The following is an 18,286-nucleotide window of genomic DNA, read 5'->3' as shown; positions in this document are numbered from 1 at the left end:
TCTTCCTTTCTTTCTCTCTTTTCTTCCTTCCCTCTTTAGTTAATGGATTGCTGCTGTCTGATCCAAAGGTCCTGTTTTCAGTGGGACGTGTCAGAGCGGTGTTTCTGTCCCGGCGTCAGCAGGAAGATGAAGTGGTGATTAATTGTGGAGCTTTAATCAGTACTCAGTTAATCTCTCCTCCTGAATCTGATTTCTATTCCTGGGTGTCCTGACGATCACACGCTCTGCAGAGCACAGGAACAGGACCCATCTGGACTGATTGGACGGTGACCGATCTTGAACCCTGGTGGAGTCCCTCAGGGATCTGGTTTAGGACCCTTTAGGTCCTCCGGGATGCTTTAAAGGATGTTTACTCTTTAGAGGACGGGTCAGGTGATACTCCTCTTTTCTGTGAGTCAATAAAACTCATTCAAGTCCACCTTTAAATGTCAGACGGACCCCTCAGACCTGCAGAGTCCGGATGTGATGCTGCTCTGACTTCAGGAACACTTTTGGCCTAAAAATAAACCCACCTGAGGTCAGACAGAGCATGCAGGGGGTCTACGGTTGCAGTTTTTAGGTATACTCACTGTGGTCTTTCCCCTTGCCCGGCCCGGTCCCGACGCTGGCCTTGGGCGTGACGGGCATCATGGCCTGTCGGATGGCCTTCTCCCAGCTCTGGCCCACGTCTCGCCCCACGCCAGAGGCCGACAGGACGGGGTTGTGGTGCAGGCTGCCGGTGTCCTCCCCGACGTAGTACACCATGCTGGCTGTGATCACCTCGAAGCAGTGAGGGTTGCTGCTCTGGGGGAGGTTCCCGAAGTCCTGACCCGGCTCCACCTGGAGGATCTCAGACAGAGGGATCTCCTGTGTGAAGGAGAGGAACAGAAACAGAGAGAGTCAGAATCAGAAAGGTCAGGAGTGATCAGAGAACGCTTCTTTTTCTTGAACGTACGTAGAAAACAAGATCTCTTCACTGAAACATCTCCTCTCTTTAGATCCAGGAACCTTTGACGTGCTTTAAGAGTCATTGTGGACTGAATGAAGTCTCTAACAGGACCCCAGCTCAGCTCCCTGGACCTCACACCTCTCCTCTGTCGGCTGAACTGTGAGACGCTCTCTGGATATTTCAAACGTCCCTTCCTTCCTCTTCCCTCCTCCACCCCCTGAACTCTGCCAGATCAAACACAGGAGCGAGAGCGTCGGGCCCTGCGGTGTCTTCATGCCCCTCAGTGTCACATCAACGTTTTGTGTTTTGCCAAGTTCACCCCGCCCCCTCTCCACCCCCCCGGACCTCAGACTCTGATCGGTCTCTTCATCCTGCCGCTCTGATTAAAAGGCAGGACGTCCCTCGGCCGCTCTGGGCAGCGAGGCAGCGTGGACACGAGCCAGAGAGACGGCAGGGGAGCGACCCGGCGTCCCAGAAACCACCACAAACACCCCCCACCCTCTCACCCCCTCTCACCCCGTGCTCGCTCGCTCTTCAAAGAAAGGTCTCGGCAGCGCTTTGTGGTGAAGGTCGGCAGGTCGCCGGCTGACACCAGATGAAAGGAGGAGGAGGTGAAAGAGGAAAAAATCCCTCATAATAAAAAAAGAGACGCAGCTGGACTGACCTCACGTCTGATTCCTCTCTGAGGGAGAAGCTTCCTGAAACTGAGGAAATAAAGAGACCTGAGTTTAACTCTCTTTATTCTGACCTCACATTAAAACCCCTCCTGCTCTCTGAACCAGGACTGCAGGTAACTGTCAGGATTATCATTGATCCACTTATTTAAATGTTGGTTGTTTTCTCTGCGTGACGAGGCGTCTGCAGGGTCCAACAGGTTTTTAACTTCTTTTATAATTTTTAACTTCCTTTATAATTTCTCTTCATGACTCTCCCTCAGGATCAACAGTCTGTCTATAAATCTTAAAATCATGTGATCCATTCCAGTTCTGAAGCTCTTCAAGTCGAGGAATCTTCTGCTGATTCTTCAGTGAGGAGAGATCACGTGACTCTCTTCATTTCAACTCTTAATAAGGTCTCTAAGTCTGACCCCTTCACACCTTTAATACAGAAGATTTTCTCTCCTTAGTTACAGGATTCTGACATTTAAACATTTTCAAACAGTGTCGCCATGTTTCAGTATTTTGAGTCACTTATAGATTGAATATAAATGAAAAGAATTCCCTTAAACTCCCTGAGAGAAAGCAGACCCCTGCTGTGAACAACTGATCTTAGTTTTACTAATTCTAAAAGTTTTAATGTTCTTCAGTTTTCAGAGAAATAAACCAAGAGCTCCTTCTGATGGTAGCAGCAGTCAAAGTTGATTTGTCTGCATAAAGAAGTTAAAGTTTAAGAGTTCAAACTGTAAAAATATCAATAAGAAAATCTGCTGAGTTACCCCATGTGGAATAATAAAGAGCAATCATTCTCAGGACAGTTATATATTATATATTTACAGTTTGTATATTTTTTAATCTGATGTATAAATCTCATTTATTCTTGCAGTTACAGTTACAGGTATTATTTTGCTGTGTCTACGATGTCATGGAGACGGTTAAAGCAGCAGTGTTGGGATAACTCTTCACCACATCGATTAACCTCAGCCCAGAAATTATTGATCAGATATAATAAATGTGTCACAAATAACATGGCAGGAGTTCAGACACCACAACCAGGTCAACTCTCTGCAGCACACAGACCCTCACACAGCCCTGCATGGAGCTCCAGTAGAGCCAGACCCTCACACAGCCCTGCATGGAGTTCCTGCAGAGCCAGGTCCTCACACAGCCCTGCATGCAGCTCCTGCAGAGCCAGATCCTCACACAGCCCTGCATGCAGCTCCTGCAGAGTCAGATCCTCACACAGCACTGCATGGAGCTCCAGTAGAGCCAGATCCTCACACAGCCCTGCATGCAGCTCCTGCAGCACACAGATCCTCACACAGCCCTGCATGGAGTTCCTGCAGAGCCAGGTCCTCACACAGCCCTGCATGCAGCTCCTGCAGAGCCAGATCCTCACACAGCCCTGCATGGAGCTCCTGCAGAGCCAGATCCTCACACAGCCCTGCATGCAGCTCCTGCAGAGCCAGATCCTCACACAGCCCTGCATGGAGCTCCTGCACAGCCAGATCCTCACACAGCCCTGCATGGAGCTCCTGCAGAGCCAGATCCTCACACAGCCCTGCATGCAGCTCCTGCAGCACACAGATCCTCACACAGCCCTGCATCCAGCTCCAGCAGAGCACACAGATCCTCACATAGCCCTGCATGCAGCTCCTGCAGAGCCAGATCCTCACACAGCCCTGCATGCAGCTCCTGCAGAGCCAGATCCTCACACAGCCCTGCATGCAGCTCCTGTAGCACACAGATCCTCACACAGCCCTGCATGCAGCTCCTGCAGAGCCAGATCCTCACACAGCCCTGCATCCAGCTCCAGCAGAGCACACAGATCCTCACACAGCCCTGCATGGAGCTCCTGCAGAGCCAGATCCTCACACAGCCCTGCATGGAGCTCCTGCAGAGCCAGATCCTCACACAGCCCTGCATGGAGCTCCAGCAGAGCCAGATCCTCACACAGCACTTTTTAAAAATGACTCTGCACGAGTTTAAAGAATATGAATTTATAAACACGTGTTATCTTCATGGACTATGAAACTGTGTGACGACAGCACGCCTCAGGGACTCTCAGTGTGTAAAAGTGTCACGAGTGTTTGTGTTTGTGAACCTGACTCCCTCCGGTCCTCGCCGCTTTGTTGGACCCAGCAGCTGAAACCAGATCCCGGCAGACCGGGTCTCCTACCTTGTAAAACTTGGCTCCGCTTTCATTCTGAAACAGAGTCAGACTCTTGCTGTCCAGCCTCCAGTAATGCCTCTTCCTCTGCAGGGAGGAGGAAACGTCATCAGACACAGAATGTTACTGTTCAAACACACACATCAGGATTACAGTGACGTTATTGGATAATTAACGAGATCTACGTGTAAGATGCAGACTTCAGGGAATTTTAGGGACTTGTGTTCTTCAAATGTTCCTTCTTTTTATTTTTACAACACAAGTATTCCTCCATTAAAGTATTCTGAAAGAATCATCTCTAAATCCTAATTTAAGATAAAAAAGAAAGATTATTAAACAGAAACATGTCGCTCTCTTATAGAATAAAGACTGAACTGTAGGGTGACTGGGAAGTGCAATGCAAATTAACAAAGGAGGAAACACTTTTACAAAGTTGGAGATACATTTACATTTATGGAAAACATTTAAAATTTTTATAAAACAAAATGATATTAAACATTTTTCCAAGAACAAAATGACAAACGTCAGATTCCATGGGAAAAGGACTGTACCAAACACAGGAAGTGATCGAGTGAGTGAGCGCTTTGTTTTGGCGGAGCGAAACGGACTGTTAATCACAGGCCATTCTGATGTGTCCTTTCAAAATAAAAGCCAAGAGAAATTTGAAAAAATAGCAATCATTCTGGATATTTTCATTCAGATATCATAAACAAAGAATCTCAGTTTCCACTGACTCATTATAGTTCAGACTATTCAGTGGAAACTGGGATTTGTTCAAAACTCTGATTGAAAATATTCAGAAGTATCGCTATTTTTATTTATTTTGAAGTTTTGTTTTTACGGGCATTTTTGTCTTTATTGACAGGACAGCCGAAGAAGAGAGACAGGAAATGTGGAGAGTAGAGAGCGGGGGGGAAGACATGCAGCAAATAGTCGACCGGCTCGGAGTCGAGCCAGCGACCTCTGCGATGAGGACTGTTAGCCTCTACATGTGGGGCGCTTAGACCGCTAGACCACCAGCGCCCCAGTATCGCAAATGGCTGATATTTTAAACTTCAGATCAAGCTGTGATTGGCTGGATTACATTATAAAGTTGCCCACTATTAGTCTGAATTAAAATGAGTCAGTGGAAACAGAGATTTGTTCATAATCTCTGATTGAAAATATCCGGAATTATTGCTATCTAATCAAATCTCGTTTGGCTTTTATTTTGAAAGGACACATCAATTAGTTTCAGGTGTTTCTGATTTTGTAAATTTGTGTTCTTAAATGTAAATTTATTTTGTTCTTGGTGAAAGTGTTTTAATGTCATTTTGTTTTATAAAATGTTTTCCAAAACCTTCATTTGTCTCCAACTTTGTAAATTTGCCTTTCCCAGCCACCGTAGAACCGTCAATGTAGTTCTGTTAAATTCAGCTTACTTTCATTTTAAAGCATCAACAGTGATAAAGCACTACTGATTATCTGCCCTCAGCACCTTTTAGTGCCTTTATATTAATGTAAAGGCTTCATGTTGAAGTTGAGTGTTGGAGTTTGACGCTCACTTTAAGGTTTAAACTTTAATATTTGGATTTGTATGTTTGTATCTTTGGTCCTCGTCTCCTCACCAGGTTGTCTCTGCTGGTGTAGTGAACCATCCAGCCCTCTTTGACCATCGTGGAGCTTTTCCTCTTGGTGTGTTTGATGGACTGAACCACTCGCATCAGAGGGATGTTGCTGCTGGTGGACGGGCTGCATGTCAACAAACAAACAAACAAACAAACAAACAAACTTTAAATCAGGATACAGACTGACTCCAGGTGATCAGGACAGAGCAGGTGAAGCTGTCTCTGTTCAAACACACAGGAGATATCATGTCTAGAATCAAAGGTTTCTCAGTATCAGAGGCCTTCAGATGATCTTCAGGATGAATCATCGTCTCCTTCCTTCCCTCATGATGTGAAATGAACCTGAGAGTGAACGGTGACTCCAGCCTCACCTGATGGCTCTGAGCGTCTCGTCGTCCTTCTCGCCGTCCGTGCACGGACCCTCGATGAAGAAGAGTTTGTCGTCGGCGTTGGACAGCTCGTCCTGCTCCTCCATGCTGTGACCGCCGTCGCTGTTCCCGTCACAGATATCCACCTCCATGGTCACCTCAGAGTCCGGACTGGGACTGGTTGGTTCTGCAGAGGAAGAGAGTCTGACTGAAGGGTTTCTGACCGACAGGACACTAACAGCAAGATGAATTTAACTGCAGTTCCTTTAATGACCACTAGGTGTTTGAATAGAAAGAAGGCAGCACTGAGGTTATTCTGTCTGGGACAAATAAACAACAAGTTATCAAAGTACACAAAATAAATGACATCACACTTTAACCTCACGGATTGTAAGAGCAGGGATCCAAAGCTCAGCTCTGTCACACCTTAAAGTCAAACGTGTGGAGAGGTTCTCTCTAGGCTTGTTTTAAGAAGAGGTACGTATCCCAGAATGCATTTCAGAGAAGTAACCAAACACACAACCCTCCGGCCTACGTTTCAGCAGCTCCCTTTACCAATTTGTCTAAATTTTAGCTTAAAATTTATCAACAAAGTCCGAAATCATATCTGGGTTTTTACTTTGGACAATCTTATGGAACAAATTTCCAGACTTCCCTGACACTGAGACTTTAATGTCCTTTCTTTAACTTTCAATCAATCAATCAGACTTTATTTATAAAGCGCTTTTCTTACAATGACATTGTAACACAAAGTGCTGTAAATAAAACTTCAAATAGAATAAATCAAATAAAAGATAAATATAAATACATTTTAAAAAGACCCTCCATCCTAATCCCAACCCCAGCCCTGACCCCAAACCCAGCCTACAATCCTAAGAACACAATACATGCAACAATAATAATAATAACAATAAAAATAAAATAAATAAATAAATGGAAAAAAAAAGAAGTTTCTGAACGAACTGAGGAAACACTCTCATGATATCTTAATGAGGAAAAATATGATGTGAAAACTCAACACAGGAAATTAAACTCACCAAAATAAAATACCTTTCTAAGGTAATAAAATACTAAAATATGAAATCATTAAAATAAAATAAGATGCTATACTTAAAATAAATATATAAATACAATAAAATTAATTAAAAGTGACTCAAATTTGAACTAGATTTCTAGTCTGATTTCCGGTACAACTAGATCATAAATAAATAAAATAAATTTCTAAGATAATAAAACACTAAAATATTAAACCATTAAAGAAAATAAGATGCTATACTTAAAAAATAAATAAATACAATTTGAACTAGATAATAAATAAATAGAGCTTTGATTATCTTTATATAACCTTCTTTTCTATTTTATGTTTAAATGATTATTATTATTATTATTATTATTATTATCTTTTTCTTTCTTTTCCTTTTATTTTATATTTCTATATCATTTACTTGACAATTGTTTTTGGTTGGAGGGTCACAAAATGTCAAAGTGTGTCAAAAAGGTTCAAACCTGTAAGAAATGTATATCATGTATATTTAATATTGACACAATAAAGTATTAAAAAAAAGAAAAAATTTGAACAAGAAAATAAATAAATAAATAAAAAAATTAAAATTAATATTAAAATAAATTAAAATTTGAACTAGATAATAAATAAATTAAAATACATTTCTAAGAGAATAAAACACTAAAATATTAAACCATTAAAAGAAAATAAGATGCTGTACTTAAAATAAATAAATACAATTTGGACTAGATAATAAATTAATTAATTTATTTATTTATTTATTAAAATTAAAATAAATACAAATTTGAACTAGATAATAAATAAATAAAATACATTTCTAAGAGAATAAAACACTAAAATATTAAACCATTAAAAGAAAATAAGATGCTGTACTTAAAAAATAAATAAATACAATTTGGACTAGATAATAAATAAATAAATAAATAAATAAATAAATAAATAAATAAATAAATAAATAAAGGTGAAATAAAACTGTTGCTAGAATAAAACTCAGTTAAGAGTGAAACACAAAAGATCAGCCTTGAGATTGCCTTTAAAGATATTGATGCTCTGTGAAGCCCTCAGACCTCCAGGCTGTTCCACAGGCCTGAGGGCCGTGTTAATAAAACCTTGTTTGTGAACATCTCAGTGAGGAGAACATGAGAGCTCTGAATAAACTCACCTCCATTAAAGTCGACCTCACCGAGACAGTCTCGAGGAACTTTGGCCGCACATCTCTTGTGACAGTTAAATTTACAATCTGGGAGAAGAAGAGAGGAGAGCATTAATACACTGTAATCTGCATGATTCAGGAACTGAACATTTCTGTCTGTGCGTGTGCGTGTGCGTGTGTGTGTGCGTGTGCGTGTGTGTGTGTGCGTGTGTGTGTGTGCGTGGTCACCTTTGCACTGCATGCCCTGACGGAACAGTCCCTTCAGCAGGCGCTTACAGAACTGGCAGATGGTGGGGCGGGTGTAGGTGTGGACGGAGAAGGTGTGCGGGACTTTGACCCGACCCAGGACCATCTTCTCCATCCAGATGGGACGACCGCTTAGCAGGGAGTTACGCTTCCCTGCACCCAGCAGGGGGCGCTGCGTGGACCGGGAGGACGAGAGAGAGAGAGAAGACATGATGTGAGACATTTAAACGACACTAGAGTTTAATATCTGACAGAACAACAAACTAAAGATTAACTTCATGTGTGTTTTTAAAGGTTGAAGTCTTTAAGTGTTCATAAATATCACAGTCAGGTGAAATCCACCTGATGAGACCGTCTCATGATCCAGAGACAGAAAACAACACGACTGATTCAGATTCATCAAGAAGGAGCGACACAAACAGGAGGAAGCTGACTTCCTTCACTTCCTGAACATCTGAAATAAAACATGTGTGTGTGTGTGAGGTGTTAAAGTGTGTGTGTTATGTGTTAAAGTGTGTGTGAGGTTTTAAAATGTGTGTGTTATGTGTGTTATGTGTGTTTTAGGTGTCAGAGAGGATATGAGGTCATGATGCATCACTGAAAACATTCAGGAGAATCTGATGTGTTAATAAAGTTTAGTCATTTTAAAACTAGCTCACTCAGCCTTTTCACAGTCTGTTCTCTGTGTTCACATGAATCAGTGTGTGTGTGTGTGTGTGGGTGTGTGTGTGTGTGTGTGTGTGTGTGTGTGTGTGTGTGTGTGGTGTTCCAGTTAGCATGAAGCTCTGACTGTGAATCACTTTGTTCAATGGCTTGTGAACGGGATGGAAAATCCAGTGTTTAGCCTCCAGCTATCAGAGAGTCAGGGACGTATAATGTGTGCGTGTGTGTGTGTGCGTGTGTGTGTGTGTGTGTGTGTGTGTGTGTGTGTGTGTGTGTGTGTGTGTGTGTGTGTGTGTGTGTGTAAATGGCCACTGAAAATGGCTCACTGGTTGCACAATGCAGTTCTGCCTGCATGCAATGTGTGTTTTCATGCTATTCATCGTTTGTGCATGTTGAAACTTTTCACCCGAGCAACTCCAGAATCTGACCGACAAAAAGTCCCACACCTACATTTCCCACATCACACACACACACACACACACACACACACACACACACACACACACACACACACACTGTAATGTATGGTGTGTCCGTGTGTGTGTGACCGGTGGACCCAGGGTCTAGATTTAGTTCAGGGGTAGATAATCTCCCCCCTAAAAAGCCCCTGCTAGGGGGGTAGTACTTTTCAAAGGTCTTTCAGGGGGCGGGGCCTGCAATGATGAACGTGTCTGATTGGTAGATTAACCTCAGTGTTTTTATTCCTCCCTCCGTCCACAATAACATCACACACATCTGTGATTCTCTTGATTTCTCTTTCTTTCATTAGTTTTTATTTGTTCTATCTTTTTTGTATGTGTGTGTACTTTTCAAAAGAAGAAGCTGTGATTCTCCAGGTCAACTTTTTTACCAATTTTTTTTTTCATTTTGTGTTTGCCAAAAAAAAAAATCTTTTTTTTTCAATTTTTTTTCTTCAAAATTTTAATTTTTCAAAAATAAAAAAATTTCATTTTTTTTTTTTCAAAAAAAAAATTTCAAATTTTTTTTGTCAATTTTCTTTTTCAAATTTTCTTTTGTCCAAATAATTTTTTTTCTATTTTTTTTTTTTGTCAATTTTTTTTTGTCAAATTTCTCCTAAATCCATTCACAGTCATTGTTTTTTTCCATCTGTGATTCTCTTGATTTCTCTTTCTTTCATTAGTTTTTATTTGTTCTATCTTTTTTGTATGTGTGTGAACTTTTCAAAAGAAGAAGCTGTGATTCTCTTGATTTAGCAGCTTGTAACAGTAGTCTTCTCTCAGCCCACCGTGAATGCGTCTCTCCTCCCGGTGTTCCGGTTTTAAAAGTGACCCTGTAAACTGGAGACCTTCAGCTGAACGTGTCAGTGTTTGTGGAGTTTACACAGCTGTTGAAACACAGAGGGAGTTCCTGGGAATGCAAACTAGTTTAGTTTTTATTAAGATTTCTAAATATCCTCATCAGATATTTAATGATGGTCTAAAGACGTTTATGAGGGATGCATCCGGCTGAGAGTCTCCAGTTAACAGGGTCGCCGTTTAAACCAAAACACCGGCCGATCTCTGCGATCACGGCTTTTTGAGTTCAAAAGGATTTTAAAGCCGTGTTGAAACGTCTTTGCTACTCGCGCTTATCTCCTCTCACGTGTTGATTCAGTGAATCCATCTGTGATGAAATATAGCACCATCTAAAACAGGCTCCGGGTCAACTTTTTTGTCAAAATTTCTTTTGTTAAAAAAAAAATTGTCAAAATTTTTTTTTCATTTGTTTTTTTTTTTCAATTTCTTTTTTTCAAATTTTTTTTTCCGTTTTTTTTTTTTGGTCAAATTTTTTGTTACATTTTTTTTTTCAAAAATTTTCTTTGTCAATTTTTTTTTTTCCAAATTTTTTTTTTCCATTTTTTTTTTTTTCAAATTTTTCCAAAAACCATTTCCACCAACCAGTCTTTTTTTTTCCATCTGTGTTCATCACAGATATAGCACCATCTAAAACAGACCAGCTGAGTATCTTCATGCTAACAGGCTAACTGTTGTGTTGCTCATAATGATACCTGCCTGTCCGTCTGCTTCCATGGTGTCATCTGTGATGAATGGCATTCCTCTTTGTGTTACTGCCCTCTACTGGTCTGGTGGTGTAGTGCATTTACTTTTATTTCCTCCATACGTCACTGGCCTGATTTACACAATCTACCCAGGACTTCAGCCCGCGGTCCAAACGCAGACAACAATGGGGGACCAGGAACCTTTTAGTTCAGGGGGAAGTAGTTCTGGGGGCTAAAAGACCCCAGGACTCTTGGTCCAAATGCACCTTTAGAGTTGATCATTTGACCCTGATACCGTTTAAATCATCTTCTTACAGTCGTTGATAAATCTGTTTTCTAAACTCTGTCCTCGCCTCGCCCCGCCGATGAGGGCACGCGGTGAGGAACAGGGAACACTCTGACACACATACAGACCAAACAATCACAATCACACCTTCAGGCCTTTTAGAGTTTCCAGTTCCCTGACCGTCACATGTTCGGACAGAGAGGAGGAAACGTGGAGAACACAGGAAACCAGCACAAAGGGGAACATGTGAACACTGACACTCAAACCCAGGGGCTCACAGTCCTAACGTGTGTTTACTCAGCAGGAAGGAGAACACCGTCCTCTTCAGTCCGGATTAACTCCAGGATCTGTGACACTGATGTTAAAGGCTCTAAGTGACCGTCGTTAACTCACCTCCTCCTGTGGGATCGGGGTGAACTCGGTGGAAGGAGGGCGAGCGATGGACATGATGGCGCCCGGCAGGGACACGTTGGACAGCCGTCTCTTCCTGACGCCTGTGCAGTTGTTTGGGATCTTGAACGCACATCGTTTGTGGTAGTTGAGTCCACATCCTGAGGAGGAGAGGACATTCATAAGTCATAATTCCCACCTCATCACCCGGCCCTCTTCCTGATGCTTGATTCTGATTGATTGATCAACACCAGAGACAAACTGATCACACGTCATGTCAGATCAATCCACAGAGTTCAGACACATTCAGCTTCTGCTTGTTGACGTCTCCATCTCCAACATGATGAAGGAGCAGGAGAGAGGAACTTTAGGTTAGAGATCTCTACAGAGAAACTGAACCCCTGAGCGGTGCTGATGATAGCAGCAGGGTTTGTTTCTTTTTAAAGGTGTGTGAACCGCAGAGCTCAGAGAAGAAGGAGAGCTGAAGGAGGACAGGTTCATGTTCAATCCACCGACACAGGCAGAGAAGAATCCATCACCATGGAAACGATCACTGACGAGGAATCACTGGGACTATTTTAAAAACTGTAAATCATTTAAAGGTGACATATCATGCAAAATTGACTTTTTAATGGTTCTCTCCCTGAAATCTGTGTCCCTGTCTACAAACCCCCTGAAAAGTCAAAGACTCCATTCTGCCCCTGTTCTGATTTCTCCACCTTTCTGTAAATGTGTGCTGAAACCAGCCGTTTCAGTTTCAGTGTTTTTCATACGTCACAACGCCATCCGGTCTGTAACAGGAAGTCAGAGCTCGGAGCTTGTTCAGCCCATAGACTGTATAAAATACAACTCAACCCCTCCTCCGTTTTTCATTCCCTGCACACATGTGTGCTAACAAGGAGCTTAGGAGGGAGGCATGCTAGTTGTAGGCTGTCTTAATAAACACAAAGGTCGCTTTGACTCCCCACGTCTGCAGATTTGAAGATCTAGTGGATGATTTTTAGTTTGCATGGAAAAGTGCTAGCGCTAGTTAGCATAGCCACATAGCTACATGTTGGTAGCTGTGTACCAAGACACACGTCGACATGCTGACAAATAAAACAACAAGAAACACTAAATCTGTGACCAATGGTTCAGAAAGGTCCTGCTGCAGGCGCCTCTCCGTCAGGATCAGATTCTGGATCAGATTCAGAGGGTTGAAGTAACGCGGGTCTGTGAGCAGCCGTGTATATTCAGCCAACATGGAAACATTAGATCAACGTGCCGGAGAGCCGAGGCCACATCCACTTCCTGAGGGGGCGTGGTCAGAGAGAAAACAGAGTGTTCTGAGGAGGGCTGAAGAAAAGGACTTTTCAGGCAGACCAGAATCTGATTTCAAAGTGTTTTTTGAGCATAAACTTTAAAGACATGTTTTGGAGACCTCTTAGACCAATATATGTTGATGAAAAAAGCGTGATATGTCACCTTTAAAATCATTTAAATCAATAAAATCATCTTTAATGTTTTTAACATGATGTTTGGATCTTAAGTTAGTAGCTCGGTAATAAGAGGGATAATGTAAGGTTAGCAGGTAGTTCTAACTATTCTGTGCTTCTGTATATACTTTAGTTTGATTTGATTTTTTATTTTAATTTGTTTATTTATGTTTATTTTATCTTATTTAATTTTTTTCATTTTATTTTATTGCTCGTTATTTTATTTTATTTCATCTTATTCTATGTTATTTTATCTTACTCTATTTTATTTTATTTTATTCATCTTTATTTTTTTATTTTCTATTTTTCATTTTTTTATTTTATGTTTTTTCATCTTATTCTATTTTGTTTCATTTTGATTTATTTTACTTTGATTTGATTAATCTTTATTTCTATCTATATTTTATTTTATTCCTTCTTTTATTAATATTTTGACTTTCATCCTGTTTAAAGAGCTCTGTAATGACTGAATGTCCGTCCCTGGGATAAATAAAGATTCTGATTCTGGTTCTAATGTTCTCATGCATCTCTCTCTGTGTCTGAGCAGAACTCTACAGCAGGACCTTCCTCATGTCTCCATCCTCAGAATAAACTTTGAGTTCCTCTCTTTGGAGTAAAGACATGAAGATATTCTTCTCTGTGTTTTGTTTCTTGGTGTTTAAAGAGCATTGCAGCCTCTCTGGTCTGTTTTTGTATCATTTAACATTTAAAATGACTTATAAACAGAGCATTAAACTGAATGGGATTAAATCAGAATTACTGAAGCTGCAGATCTACAGCCACAGACATGAGAAGCAGGAGGATTCTTTGAAACAGCTTCATGTTGGATTTAAACCTTCATGTTTGTGGAAGCATTTAAAATGATCAGACCTGTGCACGCTGAAACACATGGAATCAAACTGAGTCCCCATCTTTAATCTGATGAAGATAACTCAGCTCAGTCAGATTTTTCCTCTTCCATTTGAATACAGTCTGTTTATCAGTCACCTTTCCACGACCCTGAGTAACCCCGCAGGATGAAACCACCTCGTTACCACATCCTCACCTTCACATTTGAGGCCCTGCCTGACGAGCCCCCACAGCATCTCGCCGCAGTCATCGCAGAAGGCCGGCGCCTTGTAGGAGTGAACGTAGAGCGCGTGGGGTCGGATCTGGAAGTCCTCGGCTGTGGCCTGAGCTGGAAGGACAAACAGAGAGAGGGATGTTTCCTGTTTCTGACAGAACCACAAAGACTCTTTGGTTTCATGTTCACACTATTTTAGGAGATATGATAAATATGATGTGATGTGGAGAAGGTTTCACTTCCTTCTTCATGTTGTCCTGAATACTGAAACGTTTGATCGCCTGATGATATAAAAGAAGAAGGAACGCTGTGATAAACATCCAAACTGAGAACCAGGAGATCAAACATGTTACAGTGTTAGACTTGTTGTGTCTGAGGAGCTTCAAAGGAAAGAGACAACATGCAACTCAGTGACTAAAGACCTGAACTCAGGCGTGTTATCTCTGAGAGAACAGAGGCAGACAGAGCAGCTAAGATCTGCAGGGTTTACAGGAGGAGGAGGAGGAGGAGGAAGAGGAGGAGGAAGAGGAGGAGGAGGAAGAGGAGGAAGTGGTCGTGGGTTTGAGTCTGTGCAGTTCAGGGCTGCGTCTTTGTTTTCTTCCTCTGGTGTAATTTGAACCCGCCGCTCTGCGTCCGGGTGTTCAGCTGTTGAGGTGTCAGTTTGAGTTTTTACAACCCGACCTGTCAACACCGCACAGGAAATGACAATCCTATACACAATACTATGGTCAGAGCGTGGAGGGAGAGGACACTCGATCTGAGACGACCTCACCCCGAGGGATAACAAGAGAGAGGAGACGAAACCAACGCGTCTCAACGCTGATCTGATGGACTGTCATGAAAAGATGTTCTCTAGAAGATTCCCTCTTCAGACATCCCCACATTTATTCTGTTTGAATGCAGGAATTTAAAAGTTTGATGTTTCACCCCTCTAGAACTCTACGCTCCCAACATGCAGGCCTGCTCATCGTACCTACAGTCTCTAAAAGTAGTATGGGAGGTAGAGCCTTCAGTTATCAGGCCCCTCTCCTTTGGAATCATCTACCAGTCAGGGTCCGGGAGGCAGACACCCTCTCTACTTTTAAGAGTAGGCTTCAAACTTTCCTTTTTGATAAAGCTTATAGTTAGAGCTGGATCAGGCTTGGACCAGGTCTTAGTTATGCTGCTATAGACTCAGACTGCTATAGACTTAGACTGCTATAGGCTTAGACTGCTATAGACTCAGACTGTTATAGACTCAGACTGTTATAGACTCAGACTGTTATAGACTTAGACTGCTATAGACTCAGACTGTTATAGACTTAGACTGCTATAGACTTAGACTGCTATAGACTCAGACTGTTATAGACTTAGACTGTTATAGACTCAGACTGCTATAGACTTAGACTGCTATAGACTCAGACTGTTATAGACTCAGACTGCTATAGACTTAGACTGTTATAGACTCAGACTGCTATAGACTCAGACTGTTATAGACTCAGACTGCTATAGACTCAGACTGCTATAGACTCAGACTGTTATAGACTCAGACTGTTATAGACTCAGACTGTTATAGACTCAGACTGCTATAGACTCAGACTGTTATAGACTCAGACTGCTATAGGCTCAGACTACTATAGACTCAGACTGCTATAGGCTTAGACTGTTATAGACTTAGACTGCTATAGGCTCAGACTACTATAGACTCAGACTGCTATAGGCTTAGACTGCGGGGTCGAGCAAACCCAGAAATCTCACGGCTAGTTTTAAAGTCTCAGATTCCCAAAGACAAAGATCAAGTCTAACAGATTAATAAATGGTCTCACCTGAGAGCACCACCTCCACCAGGTCTCCCTCGTGGATCTCGTCCGCTGAGGTCAGACGCTGCAGGATGTTGTCCGAGTTCAGGTCGTGACGGAAGAGCAGGATCTTCTCGTACATCCCGAAAAATCCACATTCAGGGAACTGAGGAAGAAGAGGAGGAGAGGCGTTCAGGGACTCTACTGACCCTCAGATACAGCACAGAGTGAAAGTTCAGATGGATTAGAGTCTCTGAGACTTGTTGAGACCCTCTCTGTGAGGTCTGAGACTTGTCGAGACCCTCTCTGTGAGGTCTGAGACTGGTTGAGACCCTCTCTGTGAGGTCTGAGACTTGTTGAGACCCTCTCTGTGAGGTCTGAGACTTGTTGAGACCCTCTCTGTGAGGTCTGAGACTTGTCGAGACCCTCTCTGTGAGGTCTGAGACTTGTTGAGACCCTCTCTGTGAGATCTGAGACTTGTTGAGACCCTCTCTGTGAGGTCTGAGACTTGTTGAGACCATCTCTGTGAGATCTGAGACTTGTTGAGGCCATCTCTGTGACGTCTGAGACGTGTCCTGTATGAGGTGAAGACTCTGGCCTGTAGGGGGCGCAGCAGACGTGATGTCTGACTCAGAAGTCAAAGAAAAAGCAGATTGAGTAAAGTGGTACTTTAAAAAGCTGCACACATAAAGTTGTATAATCCACATCTGTCAGAGGGCTGTCAGAGGGCTGTCAGAGGGCTCAACCAGCTGACCTTTGACCCCGCTCATTCAGTGTCCTCTTAACAATATCATCATCTGCTCTAAGAGGGACGCTTTTTATTACTGAGACTTCATCCTGCTCTGAGCCGGCTCCTACAGCTGACCTCACCTCTCCGTGTGAGGAGCACATGACGTCCGTTCAGAGAAACGGCGCTCTGGGAAACCTTCAACACAGCGGACACATTAAACACCGCCGCTCTGAACGGAGCGTCACATCCAGCCGGCTCCATGGGATCTGATTTTCTGGTTACTGAACGCCTGAGGCTGAGGAGGCTGTTTTCCTCCTGAGTCCCGGAAGGGTTCCCGGCAGATACCGTCCTCTTTAGAGAACTTTAACAGCATGTGACGACGGGTCACGTCTGGGTCACCGTCCTCCTCTGATGTGATGCATCCTCTCGCTTTCAATCAACACAGAAACACATCAAACTGAGACCCAGACGGATCCAGACTCAGAGGGTATCATGTGGAATCAGGGTTCAGAGACTCTCACTGAAATCCTCTCTGCTGTGTTTGAGAGAACTAAACACACACATGAATCACTTTAATGACAGGAATAAAGAAGGTAAACAGATCGAGCTGAATCCACTCCTCTGATGAATCTATTCTCTTTTCATTTCTTCAGTTAGTCCTGTATTTATCTCTAGTCTTGGGTCTAAGACTCCTGCAGACCTCTGACTGTCTGATCTCTTTGTCAGGATGCTGACAGTCTTAAGTGACGCGGTTGGATTCAGCAGGATGTGCTGCAGAGTTGTGAGCAGAGCGTTTGTTGTTGTAGTTTGGTGTGTTCAGGTCTCTCTGCAGTCTGCAGGTGAAGCAGCTTCCTGTGTTCGCAGGAAGTTAGCAGCATGCAGCATGGATCCTGCTGCACACTGAGAGCAGGAAACACAACCACCAGGAGAGGAGGCGGCATGTGAGACAATCAATCTTTATTTATAAAGAACCAAATCACAACAAATGTTCTCCTCCAAACAGAGTCGGTCTAGACCCAACATCAAGACCGGATCAGATCCAGTCCCCTCTTACAGACAGGACTCAGTCTGGTCTCATCTTAATCCACCATGAGCAGAGCACTTTGCAGCATTTAGCAAGTTACAGTGGCAAGGACAAACTTCCTTTAACAGGCAGAAACCTCCAGAAGGACCAGACTCATGTTAGACACACATCTGAATCTGAGACCGTGTTGGAGAGAGGGATAGAGGGAGATGAAGAGAGAGAGAGATGATAGTGGGGAGACGGATAGTAGTAGTTGTAGCAGCTGGAGTCTGGACCACGTCCACAGCAGCAGAGATCCAGAGGAACCTACGAGACAAGGGAGCTCAGGGACTCCAGAAAGGTCTAAGAAAAGAGAGAAGAGAGGGAGACCAGAAGAAAGAAAAAGAGGAGAAGAAATGGGGAAGGAAAGGATAAGAAAAGGAGGCATAGGATTAAAAAAACATGGAAAGAAGAAAGAAAGAAAGAAAGAAAGAAAGAAAGAAGAGAGAGAAAGAAAGAAAGGACTGAAAGGAAAAAGGAATAAAAGAAACAAACAAACAAACAAAGGAATGAAATAAAGAAGAAAAAAGAAAGAGAGAAAGAAAGAAAGAAAGAAAGAAAGAACGAAAGAAAGAAAGAAGAACGAAATAAAGAAAGAAAGAAGGACTGAAATGAAAAATTAATACCAAGAAACAAACAAACAAACAATGAATGAAATAAGAAAAAAGAAGAAGAAAGAAAAAAAAG

General features: G+C 42.4%; 1 protein-coding gene across 1 annotated transcript; it reads right to left on the bottom strand.

Annotated features, from left to right (window-relative positions):
* Positions 1-15,969, bottom strand: LOC117809858 (serine/threonine-protein kinase D3-like). The gene is made up of 9 exons (XM_034679380.1): positions 15,834-15,969; positions 14,011-14,142; positions 11,494-11,651; positions 8,135-8,324; positions 7,916-7,993; positions 5,733-5,916; positions 5,362-5,485; positions 3,764-3,841; positions 1-846 (listed from the first exon to the last, which is right to left on the bottom strand). Exons 1-9 carry the CDS (start codon positions 15,946-15,948, stop codon positions 556-558), a joined length of 1,350 nt encoding a protein of 449 aa, XP_034535271.1. The 5' UTR covers positions 15,949-15,969; the 3' UTR covers positions 1-555.
* Positions 15,970-18,286: the final 2,317 nt, after the last annotated feature.

Source organism: Notolabrus celidotus, unplaced genomic scaffold (genome assembly GCF_009762535.1).
Source record: "Notolabrus celidotus isolate fNotCel1 unplaced genomic scaffold, fNotCel1.pri scaffold_487_arrow_ctg1, whole genome shotgun sequence".
Taxonomy (NCBI): domain Eukaryota; kingdom Metazoa; phylum Chordata; class Actinopteri; order Labriformes; family Labridae; genus Notolabrus; species Notolabrus celidotus.
Note: the sequence above shows the minus strand (reverse complement) of the source record. Positions and strands in the feature narration are given on the sequence as shown.